The sequence below is a fragment of the Tyto alba genome, unplaced genomic scaffold (genome assembly GCF_018691265.1).
Source record: "Tyto alba isolate M040663 unplaced genomic scaffold, T.alba_DEE_v4.0 Super-Scaffold_42, whole genome shotgun sequence".
Taxonomy (NCBI): Eukaryota; Metazoa; Chordata; class Aves; order Strigiformes; family Tytonidae; genus Tyto; species Tyto alba.
In genome coordinates this window covers 3,625,364-3,649,837 of record NW_024881318.1, presented here as the reverse complement: position 1 = coordinate 3,649,837, position 24,474 = coordinate 3,625,364, and the positions used below count along the sequence as shown (strand labels likewise).

At 40.2% G+C, this 24,474-nt stretch overlaps 1 protein-coding gene across 4 annotated transcripts in view; it reads left to right on the top strand.

The window, feature by feature from the left end:
- The window catches only part of WDR7 (WD repeat domain 7), a 125,102-nt gene that overhangs the window by 5,807 nt on the left and 94,821 nt on the right, over positions 1-24,474 (top strand). For 2 of the 4 annotated variants that reach the window (XM_042804855.1, XM_042804854.1), the window contains exons 1-14: positions 706-822; positions 5,762-5,933; positions 7,115-7,221; positions 10,293-10,371; positions 10,889-11,063; positions 12,702-12,778; positions 15,223-15,342; positions 15,537-15,682; positions 16,558-16,660; positions 17,715-17,856; positions 18,484-18,732; positions 20,314-20,534; positions 21,219-21,414; positions 22,595-22,809. In XM_042804855.1, coding sequence (XP_042660789.1) covers positions 743-822; positions 5,762-5,933; positions 7,115-7,221; positions 10,293-10,371; positions 10,889-11,063; positions 12,702-12,778; positions 15,223-15,342; positions 15,537-15,682; positions 16,558-16,660; positions 17,715-17,856; positions 18,484-18,732; positions 20,314-20,534; positions 21,219-21,414; positions 22,595-22,809 — 2,082 coding nt within the window. In that variant the 5' untranslated portion in view covers positions 706-742. Of the gene's footprint in view, positions 1-704; positions 823-5,761; positions 5,934-7,114; positions 7,222-10,292; positions 10,372-10,888; positions 11,064-12,701; positions 12,779-15,222; positions 15,343-15,536; positions 15,683-16,557; positions 16,661-17,714; positions 17,857-18,483; positions 18,733-20,313; positions 20,535-21,218; positions 21,415-22,594; positions 22,810-24,474 lie in introns of those variants that run through there. The other 2 variants (XR_006166696.1, XM_042804856.1) reach the window with 2 other exon arrangements.

The window sequence follows — 24,474 nt, the reverse complement described above, 5'->3', positions numbered from 1 at the left end:
GACTCCAGAGATGTGAGCAGAAATGACTCCCGCGGGCCCTGCAAATGGTGGTGATGCTGTGATTTAGGTTGCAACTCTTGCCATATCAAAAAGCAAAGATGAGGGAGAGAAAAGATCCTTTGTTGTGGGGCAGAGGATGAAGAAGAGAGCCTCCGCTTCTGTGAAGTCTTTTCAGGAAGATCTTTTCCCACATCCCTCACCTGTGTGTTTATAGTCTGTTTGGAAGAGGTAATTTGAAAGTAAAGCAAAATAGCAAGTTTTCTTTTTTACATACATATATTTATATTCACGCATACACCCCTCCATACATACGGTAACACCAACTTTTGTTGGGTGTCTGGAGGCAGGAAATGAGGATTCTGACACTTCTGGAAGTGACAGAGAAAATCTTAACAATCCCAGTGAAGACAGGGGTACTAAGCAGGAAGAGCTCAGTTTGACATCTCCATTTTCCCAGTTCAAAGTTCCAGTTCCCTTTTCTGCAGAAATCGTTTATTCTAGAAAAGTGTACATAACTAGAATGTGGGATTTTGTTTGTAATGACTCACTGCATGCTTTTTGACCACTTGTTAGTGGTAGAGTGTTTATTTGCTACTGTAGTTTGTCATCATTGATGTAAAAAAGAAAATATTGATTGTTTACAGACAATAAGTGAGTTTTGGTTTTTGCAGGGGATGTGTTCAGTGTTCGTCAGTGGTAGAGGAGGGTTGTTCTTTGTAGACTGAATTCTTCAGCTGTTAAAATGAGCTTGTGGTATTTTCTGAAAATGAAGTTTTTAATGAAGGCACTGCGGTACCATAATAAAAAGCTAGAAGGAAAGAGGTAGTTTTTCTTTTTGCTCTCTCTCCCAAGGATTGATATGAAATATTCTAAGAATTCTGTTTCTCTTAGATAAAAGTTTTGAAATGTGAATATCTGTAAGCCTTTAGAGAGTATTTTGCTGTTAATGTTTTCAGTGCTTTCTCTCATGTCTTTTCTTCATGGAAAATATAAAATAGATTCGGTTACTTATATGTGCTGATGTTTGTGTGTGTTGTAATATCCTACGGGTTCCTTTTGAAAATGGAATTGAAATATATATTTCTAGTGCTATTGATTTCAAAGTTTTTAAATAGTTTGGAAGAGCATTAAACTGACTGCAGAATTTCAAGGCGCAGTTCTGTGCCCTGGTAGGGGAGCTTCTGTATTTGTTCAAAAGTGCAGCCCTTTGCGTAGCTGAAACAATCAAGCGACATGTAAATATTGTGACTTGGTCCCTGAACTGTGAGCAATAGGAGGTGAAAGGGATGAGAAGTGATTTTTATGTTGCTCATCAGCATTTTTACTCCTAGATTTTTCAGCTCAGAAGTTAATGGTGGATTGCTTTATTATCCATTAAAACTTGGTACATAGCTTACACTGATGATCAGACACCATTTACTGTCATGAAAAAAAACAAAACAAAACAAAAAAAAAAAAAAACAAAAAAAAAAACAAACCAAAACAACTTGGAGAAAGTGTGGTCAAACAAATACTTTGGGGATCACTACTGAGCCAGGGTGTCCCCTGGCCAAGGGGTACTCTGGGGGTGCTCCCTGCGGGGCCGCAGCTGGGGCGTCTTTTGGGATTTATCTGGGCAGTTTTGCATCTCTAGTCCACGGTGGTGGAGCTGCTGAAGGGAGCTTTTTGCAGGTAGGGAGGGCAGAACGCTTTGTAAAGAATGTTGTACCTTGGTTGGTATTCAGGTGCTTTAATATATATAAATATAAATATAAATATAAATATAAATATATATATATATATATATATATATATATATAAAAAGAAAGGAATTTCCAGCTCTCCCTGCCTTTCCTAGGGTTTCATTTATTTCATTACAGAAGTTGGGTGGTGAAAGCGTTAAATGGGGTTTTCTGTTTGTTTGTCTTGATGATTTCTGTTGTTGTTTGTGATTGCATTTTTTGCCTTATATCTCAACACCCAGTTTTTCACTATGTTCTTATGGTTATTTCACTGTAAATCAATTATTTTTACCATCGTAGCTCTTAGGAAGATCACTGTATTCTTTAGCGTTTTAAAATTATTTTACAATTCTGTATTGTGATCATCCAGATGGAACAATTGATCTACCATTGCATAACAATTAACACTACATTGACAGGCACGTTTTACAACTAGTAATTCCAGGGTAGCTTTGAGTATGTTGCAGTCAATTAAATGCTTGGTTGTTGGTCTTTATTTATACTTGATCCTTAAATAACAACTCTGACTTAAATAAGTAGTTGTTAATATAGTCCAGCTGGATGCAAGAAAAGAGTTGCCATAAAATGGCACTTTGTAGTAAGTGAAATTACTGGGTTTATGATAAGGATTTTGTGAGAAAACCTGCTAGATCTCTCACTTTTCAGAAGTTTGAGGTTTGGAACGCCCAGCTGGTCCTGTGAGCTGTTTCACAGTTTGTCATAGTTAGCTATTCATTATTCTGCTCTTGCTCTCTTCCCTTCCCCCATTTTTCCATGCACACTATCATGTTCGATTTTTCGGACTGCAGAAGTTGGTTGTACTAGGAGTATAGGCAGCATTTGTCAAAATTAATAAAAAAACCTACTTTCTTGTAGAAATTGCACTAATATTTATGTAGATGAGAGTGACCTGGATTTATGTTGAACTCCATGTAGTATAGTAAAAAGCAATGTTTTGAAAGCAAAGGTAATTTTGATGCAGAAAGCACTTGTTTAAGTGTGGGAGTTGCCCCTGGGAACAGCCAGGGTAACGTAAGATCAAAAGGTCAAATTCTCTGTTGTTGCCTCTCTTCCTATCAAATCTGAATTTGTCTCCAAGGGGAGACACTCAACCTTGCCTGATTGTTTCTAGGGGAACTGATGATTATTTGACTCAATTCCCACAGCTTCCGTGGACATCTGGAGCTTGTGCTTCCCTTGACAGAAGGGCAGGTGGGATTGCTCGGCGCCGTGGGGGGTGGCAGGACTAGTTAGTTGGCTAGTTAGTTCCTTATAACCATCGCCGTTGTCTCGCCTGAGTATCACGGGGACACAGAGGGGAACTGTAATTGTCGCAGTGGGGAAGTGGAATTGGAGTGAACCTTACTTAGACTCAGGATGACCTTTATTTTTCCTCTGTCGTAATTCGGGATGTTTTTTTCCCCCCTCTTTCCAACATGCTGTAAAAGAGGTTTATGTATCCGTGAACAAATGCAAATACTGCTGGTTTGAAGCTAGAAGAGGGATGTATGTATCTATAGAAAACCAGGAAAAATTTAAGAAAAGTATTTCTTCAGTGAATCCTGCATGGTTGGTGTGTTTGTAGTCTTCTAAATCAGGAATTCTGCTTGGGTTTGAGCTGTGGTAAGTTCAGAATATAGACCTCCACTAGGTAGTACATAAGGAGCATTTATTTATTTAATAGCACCCTTTTACCTGTTCATTTACCACAGAATGCTCCAAGTGATAACTTTCCACAACTCAGGCTTTTACCACGGTGGAGTAGAGTAACTCCTACAACTCTGACCCAGAATAAGAGGCCGGTAAGAAAATGTCAGTCGTTCTTGACATTTTCTCTGCTTGGTGGTTACATACACTAATTTTCAGTTGTTTCTGGGAGAATAATAGTAACTGGAATATATCTTATGTATGTCTTACCTAAACTTATCATGGGTATGATTGAAATACAACTTCAGTTCCAGTATTTTTAAGTGCAGAATATGACCCAAAAGTATACCCAGACCAATCACGAGCTCTGTTGGTTACCTGGAAAGCACGAGAAAGTCTTGTATTTCATTTTCTTTTCCTGTGCTGGATTTTGTGATGTTCAGTGCCCTGGTGGGGGGGGTGGGCAGGGGGTCCCCAGAGCTGCTGCCTGCATCTGCCCTTGCCCTGCCGGAGAACGGACTGCGATGCAGTACAGGCCAACTCAGGTTTGACATTATAAAGATACTATAAAAACACTTAAGTGGTTGGCAAGCTCAGAATGTTGCTAACAAAAACAGTGGTTTGTTTGGGTGTTTAAGTCTCGTGCTAATAGTCCTAACTGGTTTTTATTACTACAACTTCAGTTCCTGTGATGTTTTTGGTTTTTTTTCTCTCTGAAGTTATGATTCAAACATGTTTGTAGTTTTCTATTTCCCAGCCACCAAGAATATTTTGGCTTTGGCAGATAAAAATTTATCTGTGTTATTTGTGTCAATATATTTATAAGATACTAAATGTTGCTACAAAGATAGTCTTGCATCTATTTCTTGTAGGATAGTGGCCTGAATCTAGTTCCTATGGCAAATCATGGGAATCAAAACTACCTTCAGATATTAAATAAGCACCTCTGGTGCTGTTGTAGCTATTCAACAGGCTTTTGTTTGAGTAGCTGGCAGGTCAGTTGTTGCTTTTTATTTCAAAATAAATGAACTCGTTAAAAAAAGAAAAAAAAAAAAGAAGGCGGGGCGGGTATTTTTAGGGCAGTATGTGGGAGAAAGACACACAGAGTCTTGAGGAGAAGGGAGGGTCACTTGTCTCAAAATCATCAGCATCCAAATGACCGAATTACACGAGACTGCATTTTTTCTTTCTTCTGCATAAAAGCTGACAACCTTTACTGGCCAGAAGGTGACACCCTGGGTCCTGCTGTGCAGGGGTGACAGGACTAAGCCCGTGCCTACTTGCCAAGTCTCAGTCTCTAAAACCCTTCAGTTCTGCTTTGGGATCCAGCTCGCGGCGGTGGAGAAATGAGGGAGCAGAAGCGGTCTGCGCTTGCTGTGTTTAGTCCTTTCCTTAGCTTTCTTTAGTTCTAAATAATGTTGATAATGCTAGTTTTTACCCCGAAGACTACATCTTTTGATAGTGCATGTCCTAATTCCTTTTCCCCGACCACCCCGTCTAAGCGCCTTCTGCTCGCACGTGGCTCTGCCGGCTGTCCGAGCACGTCTTCACTTCTGGATCAGGGTTGGGCAGGTGACACTTGGAAAACATTTACTACCAAAGCTTACAAACCAGCAACTGTAAAAGGTTCAAAACTAAGATATATCTTTTAAATAGGCTATTTGTACTTCTATTTAGCTTTTCTTTGTTTAGTTAGCCTCGTTAGCTGCGTGTGAGCTATCAGAGTATGAATTAAGGAACGGCATTAACCTTGACAACGTTTCTAATTTCACCTAATGCAGGATACTAGATACTCCAATGTAAATATAAATTTGAAAAAGCTATGGCACTGTGACCCTGTTCTAACAGAACAGTGTTCTTAAAAAGTGTGTAGTTGTCTGTAGAAAGCTCCAGAGCCATTTTTTCACTAAAGGTTTTTGCATTTGCAAATGGGGATGAACTCTACTGGCAGACATATAATAGCTGCTGCAGCCCTGGGACTTAAAGCATTTGTTATTTCAAAAATCACCGTATAAAGAGGGGTTTTGGCAAAAGAACATACATAAATAGGGAAATGCCACTTTGAAAAGTGTCTTTGGCAAAATGTGTTAAGAAATCAAAATTGCAAAGTTATAATGCTACCGCAGCTCACTGTATTTTTCAAGTGGCTGTTTAAAGACTATTATTTAATCCATATATGAAGAACACTCTCCCTGATGAGAGAAGAGGTGAGATTGTATGCCATTCTTCAAATAAATCACAATATACATCGTGACTAAGTTTCTTTTGCATAAAATGCTTATGAAGTCACTTCAGACTAATTTGTGAAGTTTTTGTGAGGATGGGAACGTGCCAAGTGCAGGAATGGCATACTTGCTGAGGTCTAATATTTCTTATCTCGCTTAAATTGCCAGGAGTGAAAGCAAAATGGCAGGAAACAGCCTGGTTCTGCCCATCGTGCTGTGGGGCCGCAAAGCCCCCACGCACTGCATATCCACCCTGCTGCTCATGGAGGACGCATCCATGATCGTCACGGGATGCCACGATGGACAGATCTGTCTCTGGGACCTCTCCTTGGATTTAGAGGTACGACTAAAATCTGTATAATCTTAATTTTCTTTCAGTTTAAAGTGTGCATCATTGTTGCCAGGGTGATTTTTATTCAGTGTTATAGTATCCATTCTGGTCACCAGTTCTTTCTGCTTCTCCTCTCACGAGTCCTGCGTTGACACAACGTGCTTCCCATAGTGAATATTTCAGATTAGAAAGAGACATTTTTGCTCTTGAACTTTGTTGCTGCTCCTGCAGTAGGTTGGGTTGTTTTGTTTTTTTTTTTAAGTAATCACTTCCTCTTTTCTGGAGCTGCTCTAAACTTGTTTCTTTCAAGCTTAGCTGCTTAATACTGCTTTATGAAAACAGATTCCTGTGATCAGAGGACTGTATTTAGAGAACTTTTTAAGGTTATTATTTTATTCAACCATTTTTTCCATGAAAACTGAAAGAGAAAGAAGGCTAGCAGTAGAGATAAAGGTTGATGATTAATTGATTTATGCCAGTGGCTGCCCTGGAGTTCAAATCTGCAAGTGTCTGTTTTTGAATATGATCTTGTAGTTTTGCCTTGGTACAAAAGGGTTTAAATTCTTGGAATGAATTAGCAAAACAACCCTTCCTGTAAAAGAAGTGGCATGCTTCAGGAAGAGTTTATACTAAACGCCTAAAAATCTCAGTGTCTGTGAGTTAGCCCCATGAATTATGTTTATGTCTGGTATATTTAAAAAGGAAGATCGGGAGAAACCAACTAATTCTTTCTAGGATGGACAAATGAAGGGCAATTTTCTTTTTTTTTTATCTTTAATCTATGAATGGGCTTTATATAAACTTACTTATGAACGTATAGGGTTATGAACTCTACTTGATTGGGGGGGAACCATTGTTGCAGTGCAATACATTTTTCCACTCAAATTGAGCCAAATTCAGTTTGCGATTTAAGGATTCTGATAGCATGGGCTTGATGCAAAATGCATTTTTTTCAAAGTAGCATTACAGTATTAGAAGCTTTTTTTTTTTTTTTCCACATAGTCTGCAAAGAATGCTGCTGTATTCTTTCAAGATTATATATCAGCTGCTATGCTAATTAAATGTGGATGTGTGTGTATATAAACATAGATATATTTAATATATAGAATGGAAATCTGGAATATGTGTATTCTGGTTAAGCAATAGTGCCTGTGTTATTTTTACTTTGTTCTTTTTTTCCCCAATTCCAGATTAATCCCAGAGCTCTGTTATTTGGTCATACAGCCTCAATTACTTGTTTATCAAAGGCCTCTGCTTCCAGTGAAAAGCAGTATATAGTGAGCGCATCGGAAAGCGGGTGAGTTTCTGGAGGATTTATTAATGTGCAGATCTGTTAAATAGTGGAAATTGAGGGTAGAGGAGAGATCAGGTTGTTTACATACATGTCGTTATTTTTTTATTTAGTATTATGTCTACAGCTACCCCAAATGACAGGACATCCCCACTGCAGATACTGAGTGTGGTGTGAATTTTGGTTTCGTGGCCCGACGGGAGCGTAGGGAAGCGCTCGAGGTCCCGGAGGGCTTCCTCTGATATTTGTTGTAGCGTGGGAGGCAGCGGCAGGACGCCGGGCGGCTGTATGGGAAGCAATATGTGGCATGCTGGACTTGATTTACGTTTGGGTGGGTGGGTGACAAGATGTGTGACGTTTCCTTCAGTCAAGGCACTCCTGTGCTTGCTGTCAGCTTTCCGCTTGCCTGGGTTTGTCAGTTCAGTTGACAGTAGATCCATATTTTGCTCCTTTTTCTCCATTTCTTGAGTGAAAGCAAGCTTGAGTTGTAGCGTGGCTTGTCAGCAGGAAATTATTCCTATTACGTGTTTTAAAATTTGGAAACCTGTCACACAACTCATCTGTATTTCTGTTGCAGCGTTTGGTTTTTATACTTAATGTCAGCAAACACATATTTTTTTGAAGAGGCTTTATTTACTAATCAGAGCAACTCTTTAGAGGGTAGAATAGGGAAGGATTTCCCATGCAATTGACATTAATGGGGCTTGCAGTCAGGTAATTTAAAGAAAGAAAAAGTCATACTCTATGTATCTTTTCAGTAAATTAGCCCAAAATCTAGGCTAAAATGTGAGTGTGCAAAGTATTTTCTTTAAAAGCCAGGATAAATTACAGGGCAAAGCTTTGGGGCCAGCTAGTTTTGTTGTTCATAATGCCCAGGCGCTATTTTCCCGCCACCTCTTCTGCTTCCCATCCGCTGTCTGTCTGTCTTTAGTCTGTCCTGTACTGGGAGAGCCCTCTCAACTGGCTACATAACTTGTTCCGCTGCGGCTTCGTGCCATCTGAATTCCATTCCCTTCCCCTACGGAGAGCTTTGCCCCCTCTCCCGGGGTGTCGGTGGCCATCGGGAGCTGGGGCCTGGCCTAGTGCAGCCAGGCTGGCGGCCCGGGCAGGCCCGGGGATGGGTGCCCAGTTTAAACACCCCTCGGGGTGCCAGCACCAAATCAAGAGCTCTGCGAGGCCGGCCAGCAGCCGAGCCAAAGACAGCAGCCAGCCCCCGCGAGCACGGAGGAGGAGTTCCCCCTGTCCCCGTGGCTGGCTGTGAGAGCGAGTCCTCAGAACCAGCAAGCCGTCTCTGGGAAACGGGCCGTGCACGGCTGCTTCTGAGAAGAGACATTCTGGAAGGCAAGAGATTTTTTTTCTTTCCCCCCCGCCTCAAAATACGAGCCTAGTTTTGGTTCAAGGAGTTGGAGGAACTACTCTTGTTATCGAGCGCCAAGGTTTAAGTTGAGGTAAAAGCATTTCAGTTATAAATGAGTCATCTTCATCCATGGACTTGCACTGAACAAGGTGGGTTGCCCTTCACTTCTGCCCTCCGGCAGGCCATCTCATAATACTGCTAATTTTCAGCATCTCTTTCTTGAGTCTTAACAGCACAGGGAACAACTAACCCTGTACCACACCTCAACCCGTGAAACGGATTAGCTCTCTTGGTGAAGTTACTTTTATTCCAGAATTACTGTATTTTGTAAAGAAATTGCATTTACACATCATCATATTCCTTCTTAAACTAGCGGAGGCTTTGAACGCTCTTGGATGTAATGTGATATGTGTGTGTAATTTGTTTTTAAACATGCCTGTCCACTTGGCCTTGTCAAAGCTTGCTTTGAGAAGTTAACATTCCCAACTCAGGTGTCCTTCACTAGGCAAAATATTTCAGCTGGAAGTACTTGCAAAGGTATTCCTTCCCAGAGCATCAGTCTGTTCTTGAGTGTTGCTTTTTCACTCGCAAACTTACCATTTGAATGACAGACTTTTCTGCTGTGCAAAACAAGCTTATAAAAGGAAGAAGCAGCTTGTGAGTCTGTGTGGTTTGTGTTTTTTTGTTTTGTTTTGTTTTTTTTATTTGCTTGGTTTTTAAAAGACTGTTTACCAACACGTGGACCTCTAGGCTGAGGCCAATTTGATTCACTCTGGTTCAGGAAGAAATTCCTTAACCTCTGCCTACATAAATCTAGCTGGCCAGGTATAGGTCTGTTGGATAAACAAATAAAATAAAGAAGATTTTTTTTATCTGGAAAAGGCGAGGAACAATATGGCTGAATAACCTTTTAACGTGGAAGTTGAGAGTAGAATGTGTCAAAACTTATATCAGTACAAGGTGGAAATTCTACGTACTAAATAATCTTTCCTTTTGGATTTAGAACCAAAATATGCTTTCATTCTGAAAGGATATATCTGATGTAAAGAGAAAAAAAGGGTGAGAAGGCAGCTGACAGATTCTGCTCTGATTGAAGCTTCACATAAAAGCTTAAATTATTTAAAAAAAGAAATACTGTAAATAGGGGAAATAGCTGCTAATTTGAATGAATTGATACAGGTAGCAGTAATCTTTGCTCATAAGGCAAGTCAGAGAGCTGTCTACTGGTACCATTTATAATTTGTTGTTCAGTGGTTTTAGTTCAGGTTTTAGAAGTGCTGAAGAGATGCAAGCCCAGGCCCTCAGAAAACCCACAGTGTTCCCTGCCATCTGGCAGTGCTGTTTTCCCTGTCCTCACAAACGTGGAGAAGGCAAGCTAATCTCTGCCCAACTTCAGGCAGGCAGCAGAAGTATAGAATGACTGGAAACATTTGGGAGAGGAGTGAGGAATTCTCAGTTAGGTACTTGTGCTTATTTAATGTTGATTGCTTCTGATAAACCTTGGCATTTCGTTTGTTTCCCATATCTCTGTAGGGAGGAGCAGGTGGTGTAGGTTCAGATAGAAGGACTGGGAATGCAAGCTGACTTTGAATTTCCTTTATCTAATACAATTCATATAGTCACTAATAAATGGTTAAGTTTCTCCCAGTGTAAATGCTTTTTCGACCCTTGGAAGATCAAATATTTTCCATGTAGTTTTAATGTGCCTTTTGTGTTTTAGGGAGATGTGTCTGTGGGATGTGAATGATGGGAGATGCATAGAGTTTACTAAACTAGCCTGTACACATACTGGCATACAGGTTAGTACTTTGTGTGTGTTTCAAAGGTCCTATTCGATATTGCAAAGCATGGATAACTGTAATTAGTTACCAAATAAGGCTGTTTTCTTTTGAAGCTTAATAATGACATTATTTGCATACTTCAATATCTCATAAATAGTTTATGCTGTGTCATCAAATGCCTTGGAGCTGGAAGTACGTGCTATGCTTCAGCATTTGAAAAAATGCATCAGAATTAAGGAGAGAGGCTGGAAAGAAAGGAGAAAATTCTTGGAGGAGTACTGCCAGGGGAGGCGGGAGCGTGAGGCTGACCTTGGCAGGGAGGGCTGAGATGGGCTGGGTGTAGGGGGCAAGGATTGCCTTGGGAAGAGGACACAGAAGGGGAGCCTCTGCAAAAGTCCCCTCCTCAGTGCAGGGTGGTAATTTTTAAACATGCAGGCAGTCGAATATATTTATGAAATTACGGGTTTGCTTGAAAACGAAGTAGTCAGTGTCTCCCATGGAGTATAACTTGTGTATTTTGTTAATATCCATTTAGTTCTATCAGTTTACAGTGGGGACTCAGCGTGAAGGGAGACTATTATGCCACGGACATTATCCAGAAATTCTTGTTGTGGATGCTACCAGCCTTGAAGTTCTTTATTCTTTATTGTCCAAGATATCTCCTGACTGGATCAGCTCCATGACTATCATTCGATCCAACAGAACACAAGGTAATTATTTTTGTTGCTTTTATTATGGCTTTGCCTTCCTGTAAGAGAAACACTATCCTCAGCTTTTTCAGGAACCAGGGGAGGAACTAGAATGTTACTTCTTGTGATCTTGGGCAAGACCCAGCAAGCATTAGCCTTTCCAAAAAGCAAAGTGTGCGCAGTTGTTTCCAGTCCCTGACTAAGAGGCTAGATTATTATCTGTGCAGTATTGTCTCCGTTGCTGTTCCATCAAATGGGAGTTTTGGCTCTGGCTAAAATGTAACTGCTCTCTCGTGAACAGAACCTAAAATCTTGCCAAATCACTCTGTGTGTGCGCGCGCTCGGCAGGATCCAGGCTCACCTAGTAAATAGATCCAGTTCTGTCATCTTCAGCATGTGCACGTGCTGAAACCTGCAGGACAAGAAACCTTCCTAGAGGAAGAATGATTTTTTTTTTTTTTTTTTAATTTTTTTTTTTCAAGTTGGAATAAAAGCATATTCTATTAGAGTGATAGCTTGTTTTCTCTCTGAAAATTGAGAGTGTTCTGGAGAGCACCCTGACAGTGAGAGCCTGGAAACTGGCACAAGGCTGAAGGAGGCAGGGGAGCAAGCACTCGAAATGCTGAGGTGGTCACCTGCATTTCTAACAGGGTGTGTAAGATACCCTGAGAACATTTGGCAAGCTATATGTTGTAATTTTTGACAAGTACATGGTTATTTCTTGTGCCTAGTGGCTTTCTAAAAAGCACTGTCGTAACATTTTTCAAAGCTATTACTGTAGGAAATGTATTTAAGGACTGTGCTGATTAAAGTACACAATAGGATTAAAAAACTTGAAGACTGTAGAGGGAAGAACTTCCAAGAGTGACAGCGCTTTTGGAAAAGTTTAAAATGCAAGTTTAAAACAAAAGTTTAGTGGAGAGGTGTGTGAGCAGGCTCGTGGTCAGTGGTGGATTAATTGACATGGTTTGAAGCGATACCTGTGCACACATCTGTGGTGCTCTGCTAGTTTGTTTGCTCTCCCTACAACAGGTAAGTTGCTGGAAAAACTGGAAGTGAACTCTGGTATTAAAATCAAAGGCAGCATGGGGAAACGCTTGCTTCTTGTTCTGTAATCATTTTTATATTGTAATCGAGAAGTTATCCCGGGGATTTTGGTCTCACACCTGATAGAAACAGGAAGGCCTAGACAGTTTGACTAGCACTTGCTACACTTCGGTTGTTGCGAAGGTAGGAACTAAGGGGCTAATTTTGGCAGAGATGCCCTTTGGGGCAAGCCCCTCGCCTGCGCTTCCCTCAAAGCCGGGGGAGTAACCCCTTGCCTTTGGGGAGAGCCGGGGGACACCCCCAAGCTGGGACAGCAGTGCTGGAAACAACCGTGAGGTCCCTTCCCCCGCCTTTAATCTGAGCCCTAAATATTAATTGAGCGATGTAAACACAAACCCCATGTGCACATGGACTTCTGGAATACTACTCTGCAAATAAGCGTTTGATTTTTTTTTTTTTTCTTTTTTTTTTGAAGCATTCACTTCGGGAATGTTTTGATAAACTTTTAATGTTGAGGTGCTCTCAGTGTGTTTTTGTACTCAGATACGCACAAGTGTGCAACGAAATGAAGGTGGCCTTGTCCTTATCAGCCTAATGTTTGTTTTTCCCCAGAGGATACCGTTGTAGCAGTTTCAGTGACTGGCATCCTGAAAGTGTGGATAATAACCTCTGAAGTTAGTCGAATGCAGGTAAACAAAGGCTTCTGAATTAATGATATTTCATGTTGTGATGAAGGGAGAACTTCTATTACCGCTGTTTCCTGTTCTTCCAGCTACCTAATGACACTTTTTTCTTATTTACCATTTGAAAATCAACTTCCTCAATTTTGCTTTACCGATTCTTCAAGCTGCCAGCAGAACTCCTTTCTTATGTTTGACTTGGAGAACTTATTTCAAAATTGGTAGTAGGGTAATCTCCAATTACTACAAATATTTTTTTTTTTACCATCTAATGATTTGTGTTAATATACAAATATTCTTGTTAACACACAAATATTTTCTTTGAATTTTTCCCTCTTAAATCCTATTCTTTCGTTAAGTCATCTTGTACTACATTTCACGGGAGTCCTGAGTTCCAAAGGGAATTTAGTAACAAAGATTATTACAGTAATATTTAACTTCCCAAAGTGATACGGATCCCATACTGCATAACTTTATTCAATACAGGCAAAACTGTTCCATGCAAGAGCTTGCAGTGTAAGTACTCGTTAGTTGGAAGAGATGATGCTAATAAATCCATGTTTACTCTGTGTAGCACAGATAGAAGAAAAAAGTCACAGAGTTAAAGCTTGCCCTGTACTGCGTAGAAGTGTGTCTTAATATGGCTGTGACATGATAGAAGTGACTTTATCACAGTATTTAATTTTTAAAATTAAGTTCTCCAGCTGCATCTCTTATGCTCTTAAAATATCTGTACATTTAAAAACAAAAACTTCATTATAGCTTTATTACATCATACTATATTACTATTATTAAATTTAGTATTACATTTTATTCAATAATAAATTTTATTATTAAATGTAGTGTTTTCTTTGAGAAAGATAAGTGAGACGTGGAGATGTCTGTAGGGTTTGCTGATCAGAGAATACAGTTTTGGGGAATGTTCATTATTAGGGATTATCTCCAGCTCTGCTCTTTGGCAGCTCCTGCCTTCCTGTGTACTAACGAATAAAAGTCTTAAAGGAGATTTGCTACCCATCTCATAGATCTCTGCCAAATTAGCTGTTCACAGAAACCTCTTGTAAAAGATATACTTTACTATAGATGTTTAGCAACTGTGGAAAAATAACCGTTATGATGTATAAATGAACTATTTTTGGAACTCGTTTGTTTCTGGAATATTTATAATGCAAAAGCAGCACAGCTTGCGTTAGCTTGGAAGACCAATATAATGGAATTCCTTGCTTTTGACCCCATCAGGGGACAGTGGTGGTATTCATGTTGGTTTGTTTCCTTGTTTCAAACTTGATGAAATTATGTTTACTCTCAAAGGGTTTTCCGGAAACCCTCGCCAGGCAGCTACCAATGTTTTGGCTAACATCACCTTTAACAGTTGCACTTAAACAAAACAAAGGCAGCTGTGAGCAGTGAAGAGTAGTGGCCCTTGGAAAAGTAAGACCCACACAGACATAACAACGTATCACACTGTAGTTTATTTGGGATATGGGGAAGCTGGAAAGAATGAAACGTGAGTGGAATCTGCTTAGTTTCAGCTGACTATCTGGAGGTGAGGCGATTCACTGACAGCCATGATACTGAACAGGCACTGCTAATCTGTCCAGCTGGGGAATTTGTTAGATTTAAGTGACAAAAGAAGATACCACGTGCTCTTGCAGATCTTCTTATGAGGAATAATAGAAGAACAACTGCTACAAGGGTTTGGTTTTTCCTTAGAAGTTGACCATCTGGCGTCTTACAAAATAGCATAGTCCCTTCTCCATCACACGGTCTCCGTGGTGTTCCCAAGTTCAATTTGAGCAAGAAAAAAAATCAGCTGGGTATTTTCTTGTTCTCTGATTTCCATCTGTATGTTGTTTTTCTGTGTAGAGACTCACTCAGACACTGGTTGCTGTCACACTGAGTACTGAAATGGTTCCTGTGTAGGACAGAACGCTTATTCCCCGTCTTGAAGACGAGGAAATAATATTTTGGGGAAAATACTGTCTTGTGAGGGATCTGTAGCTGAGTAAGGAGCTGTGATCCAGGACATCCGAGTGCCCACTTCTGCCTTAATTACCTGGCTATGCAGATTTTCTGTGCCCTGTCTCCAAAAGGTGTTTTTTTTATAGAAGTGAAGAGCTGTTTGAAACAGGTTGAAGTGGCTGGTGTGGAGGATGTTCTGCTCTTCCGCACATTTGCTACTCTTGTACTGGTGACAGTCTGCAGACTTGACTCTTTGTCATGGGAAAGTTGGTATTCAGCATATGATATACCCATGGGAGTATCAAAATCAGTTAAAATTTACAGGAGCATTGACAAGCTCATGACTCGAGCAAAATTAAAACCATCAAGAAAAGCCTTTTTGGAAGATGTTGTTATTCCAGAAGGTAGTACGGCTCTAATTGAGTTTCAGATCGCAAAATTGCAAGAAAGCGCAGTTAATTTAATGTTGGTTTTGTTTGTTTGGTTTTTAGGATACAACACCAGTATTTGAAGAGGAGTCAAAACCTATTTATTGTCAAAACTGTCAAAGCATTTCTTTCTGCGCGTTCACCCAGCGGTCGTTGCTGGTAGTGTGTTCCAAATACTGGAGGGTAAGGCTGGCTAGCTGGACACCACCTGGCTGCTTTTCACTGTAGAAGCTGATTTTAATTAAACTCCCAATAAGATATTTAGATCAAGATGCTCTAAGTCCTTTTAATGTGTCTATATTGAAAGGGAAATTAGCTGCTCTCTGGGCATTTTAATCTGTAACGGGCTAATGACAGACTTTTCTGTTTCTTTTCAGGTTTTTGATGCTGGAGATTATTCCCTTTTGTGTTCAGTCCCTAGTGAAAACGCTCAGACCTGGACTGGTGGTGACTTTGTGTCGGCTGATAAAGTGATTGTATGGACAGAAGATGGACAAAGTTTCATATATAAATTACCAGCCAGGTAGTCAACAATGAAATGCCCTGTTTCTTTTTTTTTTTTTTTTTTGAGATAAAAACAGAAGAAACTTTGAGGAAATATTGAGTATCTTTTGGCTTTTATTTTGTTACAAAATCATATGGGTGTTGCAGAAACTACTATTCCATGAGCCCTATTTTAAAGGGTGTGTCCCCTAAATGTATCATGTTGAAGCAATGCTCGGGAATTTAGATTCTCAATCAAGATTGCTTCACTGTTTTCTGATCCCACACTAAGTCTCTTTTACTTCCTAATGGAGCTGCGTGATGGGAGGAGGTGCATTTTGCCATTCAACAAGTGTCATGGATTAAAATGTAATTTAAGTATTTGCTTAACCAAGTACAAATAAGGAAGAAATAAGATTTTGCTCTATGGGGTAAAATGTAAATGACGATTATATTATTGTAGCAGAGTACTCTTCCAGCCCGCTAAGGGAAGGCACAAACAGCTGAGTTTCCACACATAAATATGAACATATATTTTCAGTAGAGCAGATCTCTCTGGTGATCTGTTGGAGGGGGATCCTTGGCTTTGGAGTGTTTTGGTCCTGAGTCTGAGGCCAAAGGTGGTGAACTCTGAAGCAGACCTCCAGCCAGGCTTCCTTCATTCTTTTTTTTTCCTTCAGTTCTGAATGCGTGGGGGAACTGAGCTGGGACCCTTCCGGAGCTGTTAACTGACAGTGTGTACCCTGGATGTTAAAACTAATGAGCTGCTCTATACTGTATTAACACCTGAAAAATGTAATGTTTAAGGGCTTGGGAGTTGCTTTTCCTTAGTATTATTTAGTTAGCTGGTGATGGAGTAGTCGCTGCCTAGGAATATAAGGAACTTTATTCTTTTCTCTTTGTTCTTAAACCCAGCTGCCTCCCAGCTAGTGATTCATTTCGCAGAGATGTGGGGAAAGCAGTAGAAAATTTAATTCCACCTTTATTGTACAGTGTGTTGGACAGAGCAGACAAACAGGTAAAATACATTTCTTCGGGGTTTCTTTTATAGACTGCATTTCTCTTTTAGAGAGTTGAAACACGAATACATCTTGAACAATTCTTCTCTTTCATAGTAGCCCTTTAGGATTTCTTCTCTAGTAGAGAAAGTAGACATTTTGGAGGATAACAGAGGCAATATCCCTGCTGTTTGGTTTGGTTCTTGTTGGTTTGCAGGTAAAGGGGAGAGCTTAGTGGTCAAGTGAATCCTCAGTTCCTGTATACTAACGGTTTATTATTCATCAGCACCTGGAGAATTAGAAGTCCAGTTGTGATGTGCATGATCTTTAGGCAATAACTGAGCAAGCGCTTTTAGAATCACAACTTTTTGAATTTGAAAGCTTAAATCCTTGCAAAGTAAAGAAAATCTAATTTTTTAGGCCACAGTTCTCTTTGAGCTATATTTCGGTTTTATATTGTACTGTGAACTGTATCTGCTATAAACTAATTTGTCTAAGACTGCTGTATGATGCAGCTAGTACTCATACCTATACCACTAGGGATAAGTAACTGATTTACAAATGCTGTTATTACAAGACTATTGCAGGAATCCTGTTTTTTTTTTTTTTTTTATATTGACCATTTAGTCTGTTGCCAAATTTGGACGTTGAAACACATATTTGATTTTTTTATTTATGTTAATCAACATTAAAGCTTTTTTGCTTCTGTTGTGGACCGTGTTCCTCACTGAGCAGTGTAACTTCAGCTCACCATTGCAGTTAGAATGTTAACAATTTTGGAATACGCACAGATATAAAAAATATTCTTAATAGGAGTATATTTAGGACAAAACTGAATATATGTAAAAATCTTTTCTTCCTGTCCCCCAAACCTGTGACTTGTTTTGTAACCAACCACAGTTTCTTCGAATTTGTATTGCTGTATTTATTCTTCCTCCTGTAGGATAAAGCATAAAGCAGCTAGTTTTTATCCTGCTTTTAAAGGGTGTGGTGGATTATGTGGGGAAAAGACATTTTGAGGTTAGGACATGGTTTGCATGTGTTCTGAAGTTATTAATTTATTCTTTTTGACAGCTACTAATATGTTCTCCAGTTACTCGATTCTTCTATGGACATAGGGAGTTTTCCTATAAGCTGTTAATCCAAGGAGACTCTTCAGGGACGCTGTGTATTTGGAGTGTGCCTGATACCCTTGAACAACAAGATAGTGCAAAAGGTAAACCTAATTAACAGTCTTGTTGCCAAGGCTTTTAGTGGGCATCTTTATTTTTTTGTCATGTGCTTTGTTGCTGGATAAAGCGCTGCTGCTTTTCCTCCAAAGCCATGAAGTCTTTTGGTTTATGTTAATTGTTAGCTTCTTGTAAGAGTTATAGTAACTTAATTTTTTCATATATGATAAGAATCTTAATTTACTCTGAATATTTTTCAGGTATTAACTGCTTTTTTTCCAGATGCTAGCTACGGTCATCGCTGTCTGCCCGTGTAACTTCCTATTGTAGCTTTAATCATACACTGTCTCAGTTCTCACACGTATTAGAATCACAGAAGCATTTAGATTGGAAAAGACCTTTAAGAAGTCCAACCATATTGTTTCCATGTGTTGTGGTAATTTCACTCATGTAGTCAGTAAATTAATCTCCAGTGTGTACCTTTTTATATTGTTCAATGTGGTGTAACATGGTGTATTTAAACTTTGAGATCTCAGAAAAGCATTCCTAATTTCTGTTGGTTTCCTTTTTATTTTTTTTTTTTAATTTTTTTAATCCTCTTCCCACCTCACCCCTTCCTCTTTTTTTTTTTTTTTTTTTTTTTTTTTTTTTTTTTTTTTTTCTTTTTGAAACAGGACTGCAAACAACAACTTCAATATCCCTCCAGGAAGCTTTTGACAAACTTACTCCTCGCCCTGCTGGGATTATAGACCAACTGAGCTTAGTACCAAACATCAACGAGCCACTTAAAGTGACAGCCAGCGTGTATATCCCGGCACACGGGCGCTTGGTTTGCGGGCGTGAAGATGGCAGCATCGTTATTGTGCCAGCAACACAGACTGCTATAGTTCAGCTGCTGCAGGGAGAGCACACGCTTCGGAGAGGTACGCGGGCAGGGCTGTGGGAAGCACGGCTGGGTTGCAGCGGGCGAGGTGCGCTGAAGGAAGGAGTAGTTTCACAGGGTGAGCCTTAAGTCGCTTCGCAGGTCGAAATCCCATAACGGGTCTTCTTAACAATTCTGATGTTGTGTTATGTCACAAAAAAAAAAAACAAACAAAAAAAAAAAAAAAAACTAAGTGATAAATGAACGGCGGCCAGCTTGCAACAATTTGCAGGGGTGTTCCTTCACCGGAATGCCTTGGGTATTCCTCCTGGGTTTTTGAGGTGCCGGAGCAAAGGTGTGGCGGGGTGAATATCTGTGTCTCTTCCCCAGCGGTTCCGGCGTGCCTGTCAGCATCTCCTTGGGAAAACAGACCATCTAGCAGAGCTCCTCTTTGTGCTTTGGGTAGTTAGGGGAGTGTTCAACATCGGCCTGCTGTTGTGTATTTTCGTTCCGGATAATGTTGGTTTGATACTTTTGTGATCATAGTTGCGGAACAAATAGTTGGCTTTTGATCTTTACAAGTGCTGAGAGCTGAAAAAGACGTGTAAATATTTTCCTGTAAACATACACATGAGCTTGTCAGTTGTATACGAGGCTGTTGGTTGCACTGTTTCCTTTGTACAACTGTTTTACTTTATATAACTTTATACAGAAATGATTCTTTTCCTTAAGGTGAAGTTGGTTTGCCTCAAAGTTGATTGTGTTAGTCCGCAAATACGTGTTGGTGGTTTGTATCCTCATAAAAATGCAGAAGCACTTGTGGGTATTCTACATCAGGTTTGCTGTGCTTGCTAGAAAGCACGATCACGCAGAGAAAAAAAATACCACTGTATCCTCCAGGAGTTGCACAGAATACTCAAGTCTGGTGTTTAATTTACTGGGCCCATTTTGTCAAATTTGCAATCTGAAAAGACAATTTTTTCTAAGCCTCTTTGGCAATAACTAAAAGATTAGAATGAGAATGATGTAGCTAACGTTTTTGATCTCGACGAACAGAAGACTTGTCGTTCTTGCCCTGTGTTCGCAAAAATTATTTTCCTTTTGAAATTTAAATTTGATGTCATTAACCTACTCTGCACAAGCACCAAGTGCGGAACACTGCAGACTTGCGTGCTGCTGTTGTGGCCAGTGCAGAGTAAGATTACGGAGTTTTCCTGGTACTGGTCCTTTTGGCTGTACCCTTGGATAAATTCCCTTCCCCAAACATGAATTTATTTTTTCACATCTGACCTTTACAAATTATTTTTTTTCTGGGATGATTTTTTTTTTTTTTTTTTTTTTTGAGAGGAGGAAGAGGCTGTTTTAAGACAGCTGAATTACTTTAATGTGAGGTTGGACAGCAAGACTGCAGGAATTACTCAGTTCATGTCCAGTAAAAAAAATTAGGAAGACTTTAAAAAAGACAGGGCGAATTCTATAAGAGCTTCTGTCAAAAATTGCAGTATGCCTGTATTTTTCTTTATCAAGAACAGTGTTTTGGATTAACTGTTCCATTGAATTCTATTTTTTCTGTCTCCCTTTTTTTTTTTTTTTTTTTTTTTTTTTTTCTTGTCCTCCTTTTGCCCCTTATCCAATTTCTCAGGTTGGCCACCTCACCGGACTCTCCGAGGCCATCGAAACAAAATTACATGTTTACTGTATCCTCATCAGGTTTCTTCTCGTTACGACCAAAGGTATTTGATCTCAGGTGGTGTGGATTTCTCAGTCATCATATGGGATATATTTTCTGGAGAGATGAAACATATCTTCTGTGTACATGGGGGAGAAATAACACAGCTTCTAGTTCCACCAGAAAACTGTAGTGTAAGTTTTACATAATATGTCTGATAACCTGTCTCGCTTTTTCCATAAATGGTGCAGCTCCTCAAATCCTTCTCAGGAATGTGGATGTAATAGGAAACACTGGAGACGTAGCACTGACCCAGACACTGAAAAAGGGCTTAATTATTCGGTTATTCTTGGGTTTGCTTGCATAGTGTTCTAACTACGTAACGGATTAAAAATAGTGGGAAAACCGGGTATCGAAACCTGGCTAGCTAGGGGAATTTTTGCATTTTATGACAGGCAGCGTGAACAGTGGGAGAGGATTTCCCCCAACGGTGTTTGCAGATGCGATGGGCAGCCATTCCCCACCAGATAGCTCCTAGGTTTTAAGGGCACTTTTGTCTTTCATAACTCGGATGAGTAGGTAGAATTTAATGTCCAAAACGACATTGATTTACTTGAAAACCGTGGTTTCTCTTCTTTTTTTGCTGAACAAAGCGGGTTCTGATACCTGCTTGCTCTCTCCGATGCGGATTCGAGAGAATTTCTGCAAGTGTAATTCTGTTTCTAGTGACCTCAGTGAATTCAGCCATCGACTTCTGTGCCTGGTTTTTGCTTGTACAACAGGTTGTTGATCACCAGGCTTGGTCCAATGAAGAAGAGATTAAGAAGTGCAAACTCTCTGCATTGTGACTAAGCTTTCTTTTTTTATTTTTCTATTAGGCAAGAGTCCAGCACTGTGTGTGCTCTGTTGCCAGTGATCACTCAGTAGGTCTTCTGAGTCTGCGGGAGAAAAAGTGCATCATGCTGGCATCCCGTCACCTTTTCCCTATTCAAGTAATAAAATGGAGGCCTTCCGATGACTATCTGGTGGTGGGGTGTTCAGACGGGTCTGTGTACGTCTGGCAGATGGATACTGGTAAGGTTAAGTTCAAAGATGCTGATTAAACAGTTGTTAAATGCATTTATATATATTTTATATATATATATATATATATATATATATATATATATATATATATATATATATATTTGGTTATAGTTCTGTATCAGCTGCATCTGAGAGAAGAGTTAAAATTTTTTCTTACACGTTTATATTTGGAAATTTAGCACCCTACATATTCCCAAAATTTGTAGGTAATACACGCTTTTGTCAAATACGTGTTTTAGTATTTGGAATAACTCAGTTTTGGAGAAGCTGTGCCTACCATCCCCTTGAACGTTTTGCTAGTTCTCCTTAGGGAGACCAGTTAAAATATTGGCTGCACATGTAGTGTCCTCTTGGTTCATTAGTGACCGTGCCTCCTCAGCAATTTTCTTGAAAGTTTGGTGTAGAGGTGTAGCACCTTGTGTCTCCAATAGCTTCTTCATCTGCGGAATGAAGAAAGTGTCCTTTTTTTATTTTTATCACCTTGTTGGGTGGTTTTTGTTTTCTTTAAAAGGGACTAACAGTTTAGGAGAAACTAAAAATGAGCCTTAACGGAATGAGCAGCAAGGCATAAAATAAAAACAGCTTTGTTGTAGAAAAAGTTGTGATATTTGAAAGGGAGAAAGTGAGGAAAAAATGCATCAAAATATATGTAGTATGTAATTGCCTTCTAGCTCCGTAGCTCACCTGGGGGAAAACCCACAAACCTGCAATAACTCCTGAATATTACTGTCAACTGATTGTGCAAACTAGGTGAGAGCTGGTTTTTAAGGAAGCTCTAGGAAGCGAAGAGGATCCTGAGATCCATCGTGGAAAACGGAAGCCACACAGGTGGTTGGGTGGGAGAGGGGCTTCAAAATGCTTGTGAGGAGCCTTCGGCTAAAAGTGGTGAGCAACTGCAGTCATCGCTCTCTGGTCCGTACAAAAACGCACGGCGGGTTTTTGGAACTTGTCTTGCTTTTTGCTGACGAGTTTTTTTTTTTTTTTTCCTTACATCCTTCGTGGAGTTGAAGTCAGGAAAATCCCGTCCCGTTTGGAATGTTAGTTCTGAAACCAGCTGTTACGGCAAGGAAGAGTCGGATGCATCGCCGCCTCTGGTGTTAAATCATTTTTGCCCGTTGCTGTGCTGTTGTGGTTGCTGCTAAACTCGTGCTTTTGCGAACCTCCGCAGGCGCGCTGGACAGGTGTGTGATGGGAATAACGGCGGTGGAAATCCTCAACGCCTGCGACGAGGCAGTCCCGGCGGCGGTGGACGCCCTGAGCCATCCCGCCGTCAACCTGAAGCAGGCCATGACTCGCCGCAGCCTGGCCGCTCTGAAAAACGTGGCGCATCAGAAACTCCAGACTCTGGCCACTAACCTGCTCGCCCCCGAAGCGTCTGACAAGGTAAGCTGTCTTTGGGGTTGGTCTCTTTAAGTGCCGTACCCGAAAGGCTCATCGCCGTAAATAAGTGACTAAAATCTGGGAGGTCTTCGTCGCTGTAACTGAAAGGTTCTTACCCAAAGCTCCCTGAGATTTTTAAGAACGACTCAAGCTAGCTTTGCGCAGCCTTGGCTCAGTCCTAGGAGTTCGCTTGCCTTGGGGAAGAAGTAGCAGCCTTCCTCGACGTCTCTGTGCAGCTTGCGGTGCAAGTGGAGTTTATCTAGAGTTACATTTTAAAAAGACATTTCGCTCACGGTTTTTCTCTCCTTTCCGTGGCAGTGGTTTTCTTTGCTGGAGTCTAAGCCTTTTAAACTTCACTGTCTATAGCTCTGTACTGCTTTAACTGTCTTTTGCTCTAGGTTCAGTAAGAAGAGGAGTTATGCACCAAATAAATTCCTCTCTTTCTAGATAGGTAGTAATATATTTTTAGTATCACTCAACACAGCTCCTACCATATCTCTGGATGTTGTTCCCCAATTTACGTTACTGTTCATGATGCTACCTCGCACTTCAGTGTGCATTCTACTGTTGGTTATTTGGAGGTTTTTTTGTTTGTTCTGTTTTGGTTTTGTTTTTTTTTTTTTTTTTCAGGCTGAGTTTATTTAAAACCTTGATTTTTAGCAGCATTTTATAGCACCCGGAATATTTCCTCGATTCTCTACGCTTTGTTAGTTTGTAGTGCTGATGGGTAGACAAGGAACCAGCCGGTGAGCCACGTCCATCAGAAGCAAGTCTCTCACCCTTTTGGTTTTGGGTGAATTTTGAGGAATGGAATCAGTGTGGCTCTGTTTTCCTCTCTTCCCCCCACATTGACAGATTCCTGAAGGTCTTGCTAAAGGTGGAGCTAGAGCTTGATTTTATTTTTCTTTTGGTAGTTGTTGGTGTGTGACGCTTCAGAAAAAGTTTTACTGAAATATATGTGCAAATAGATATAAATGGGGCCAAAGTAACTTAAATGCTGAAAGTTAATTGTGGTTTGATAAAGTTTTGAAGTGTTTAATGCTAGAAGATATTGGTGGGCTTAGTTGATTCCTGAATATTTTAAAGCTTGATATTTAAGGACTCTTTAAGTTACGTTTCACGATTTAAGTGACGGATTCAAATGGGACTGTGTGTAGTAAGTTGTTAAAAGCGTTCGTTGCTTGTTCCTCAGCGCTGTATGTCTGCGCAGAGGGAGAGCACATGTGTTTAAATGTCCAGGGCTGGTACCGAGTACAACAAGAGGCTGCTTACAAACCTGAGCAATAAATAAACGCTCGTAGGAAGAACTCTGGTAAGCAGACCTTGCTGATAGTATCACAATGCTAAGAGTTGTTCAGGTGTTAGAGCGGGAGCGGGCCGGCGAGCCTGCACGTTAGTCTCTGGTGTCTGATTTTTCTCCACCCTGGTGGTGATTGCACAAACTGGAAGTGCCTTAAATATTTTGAGGTGTGGGGAAGTTCCTTTTTTCACAGCTGGTAGTGAGCTCTCTTTCCGGATTGCTATCTTGCAAGAAAAAATAACTTGGATTGCAAGATGTATAAAGAGCAATTTTTACATTTTAGCATTAGTTTTATTATTCCGAAGAGCAACTAGAATATGGCAGGTATCCCTGGAAAAACTAGTACAGTGTAAATAATTTTAAGGAAC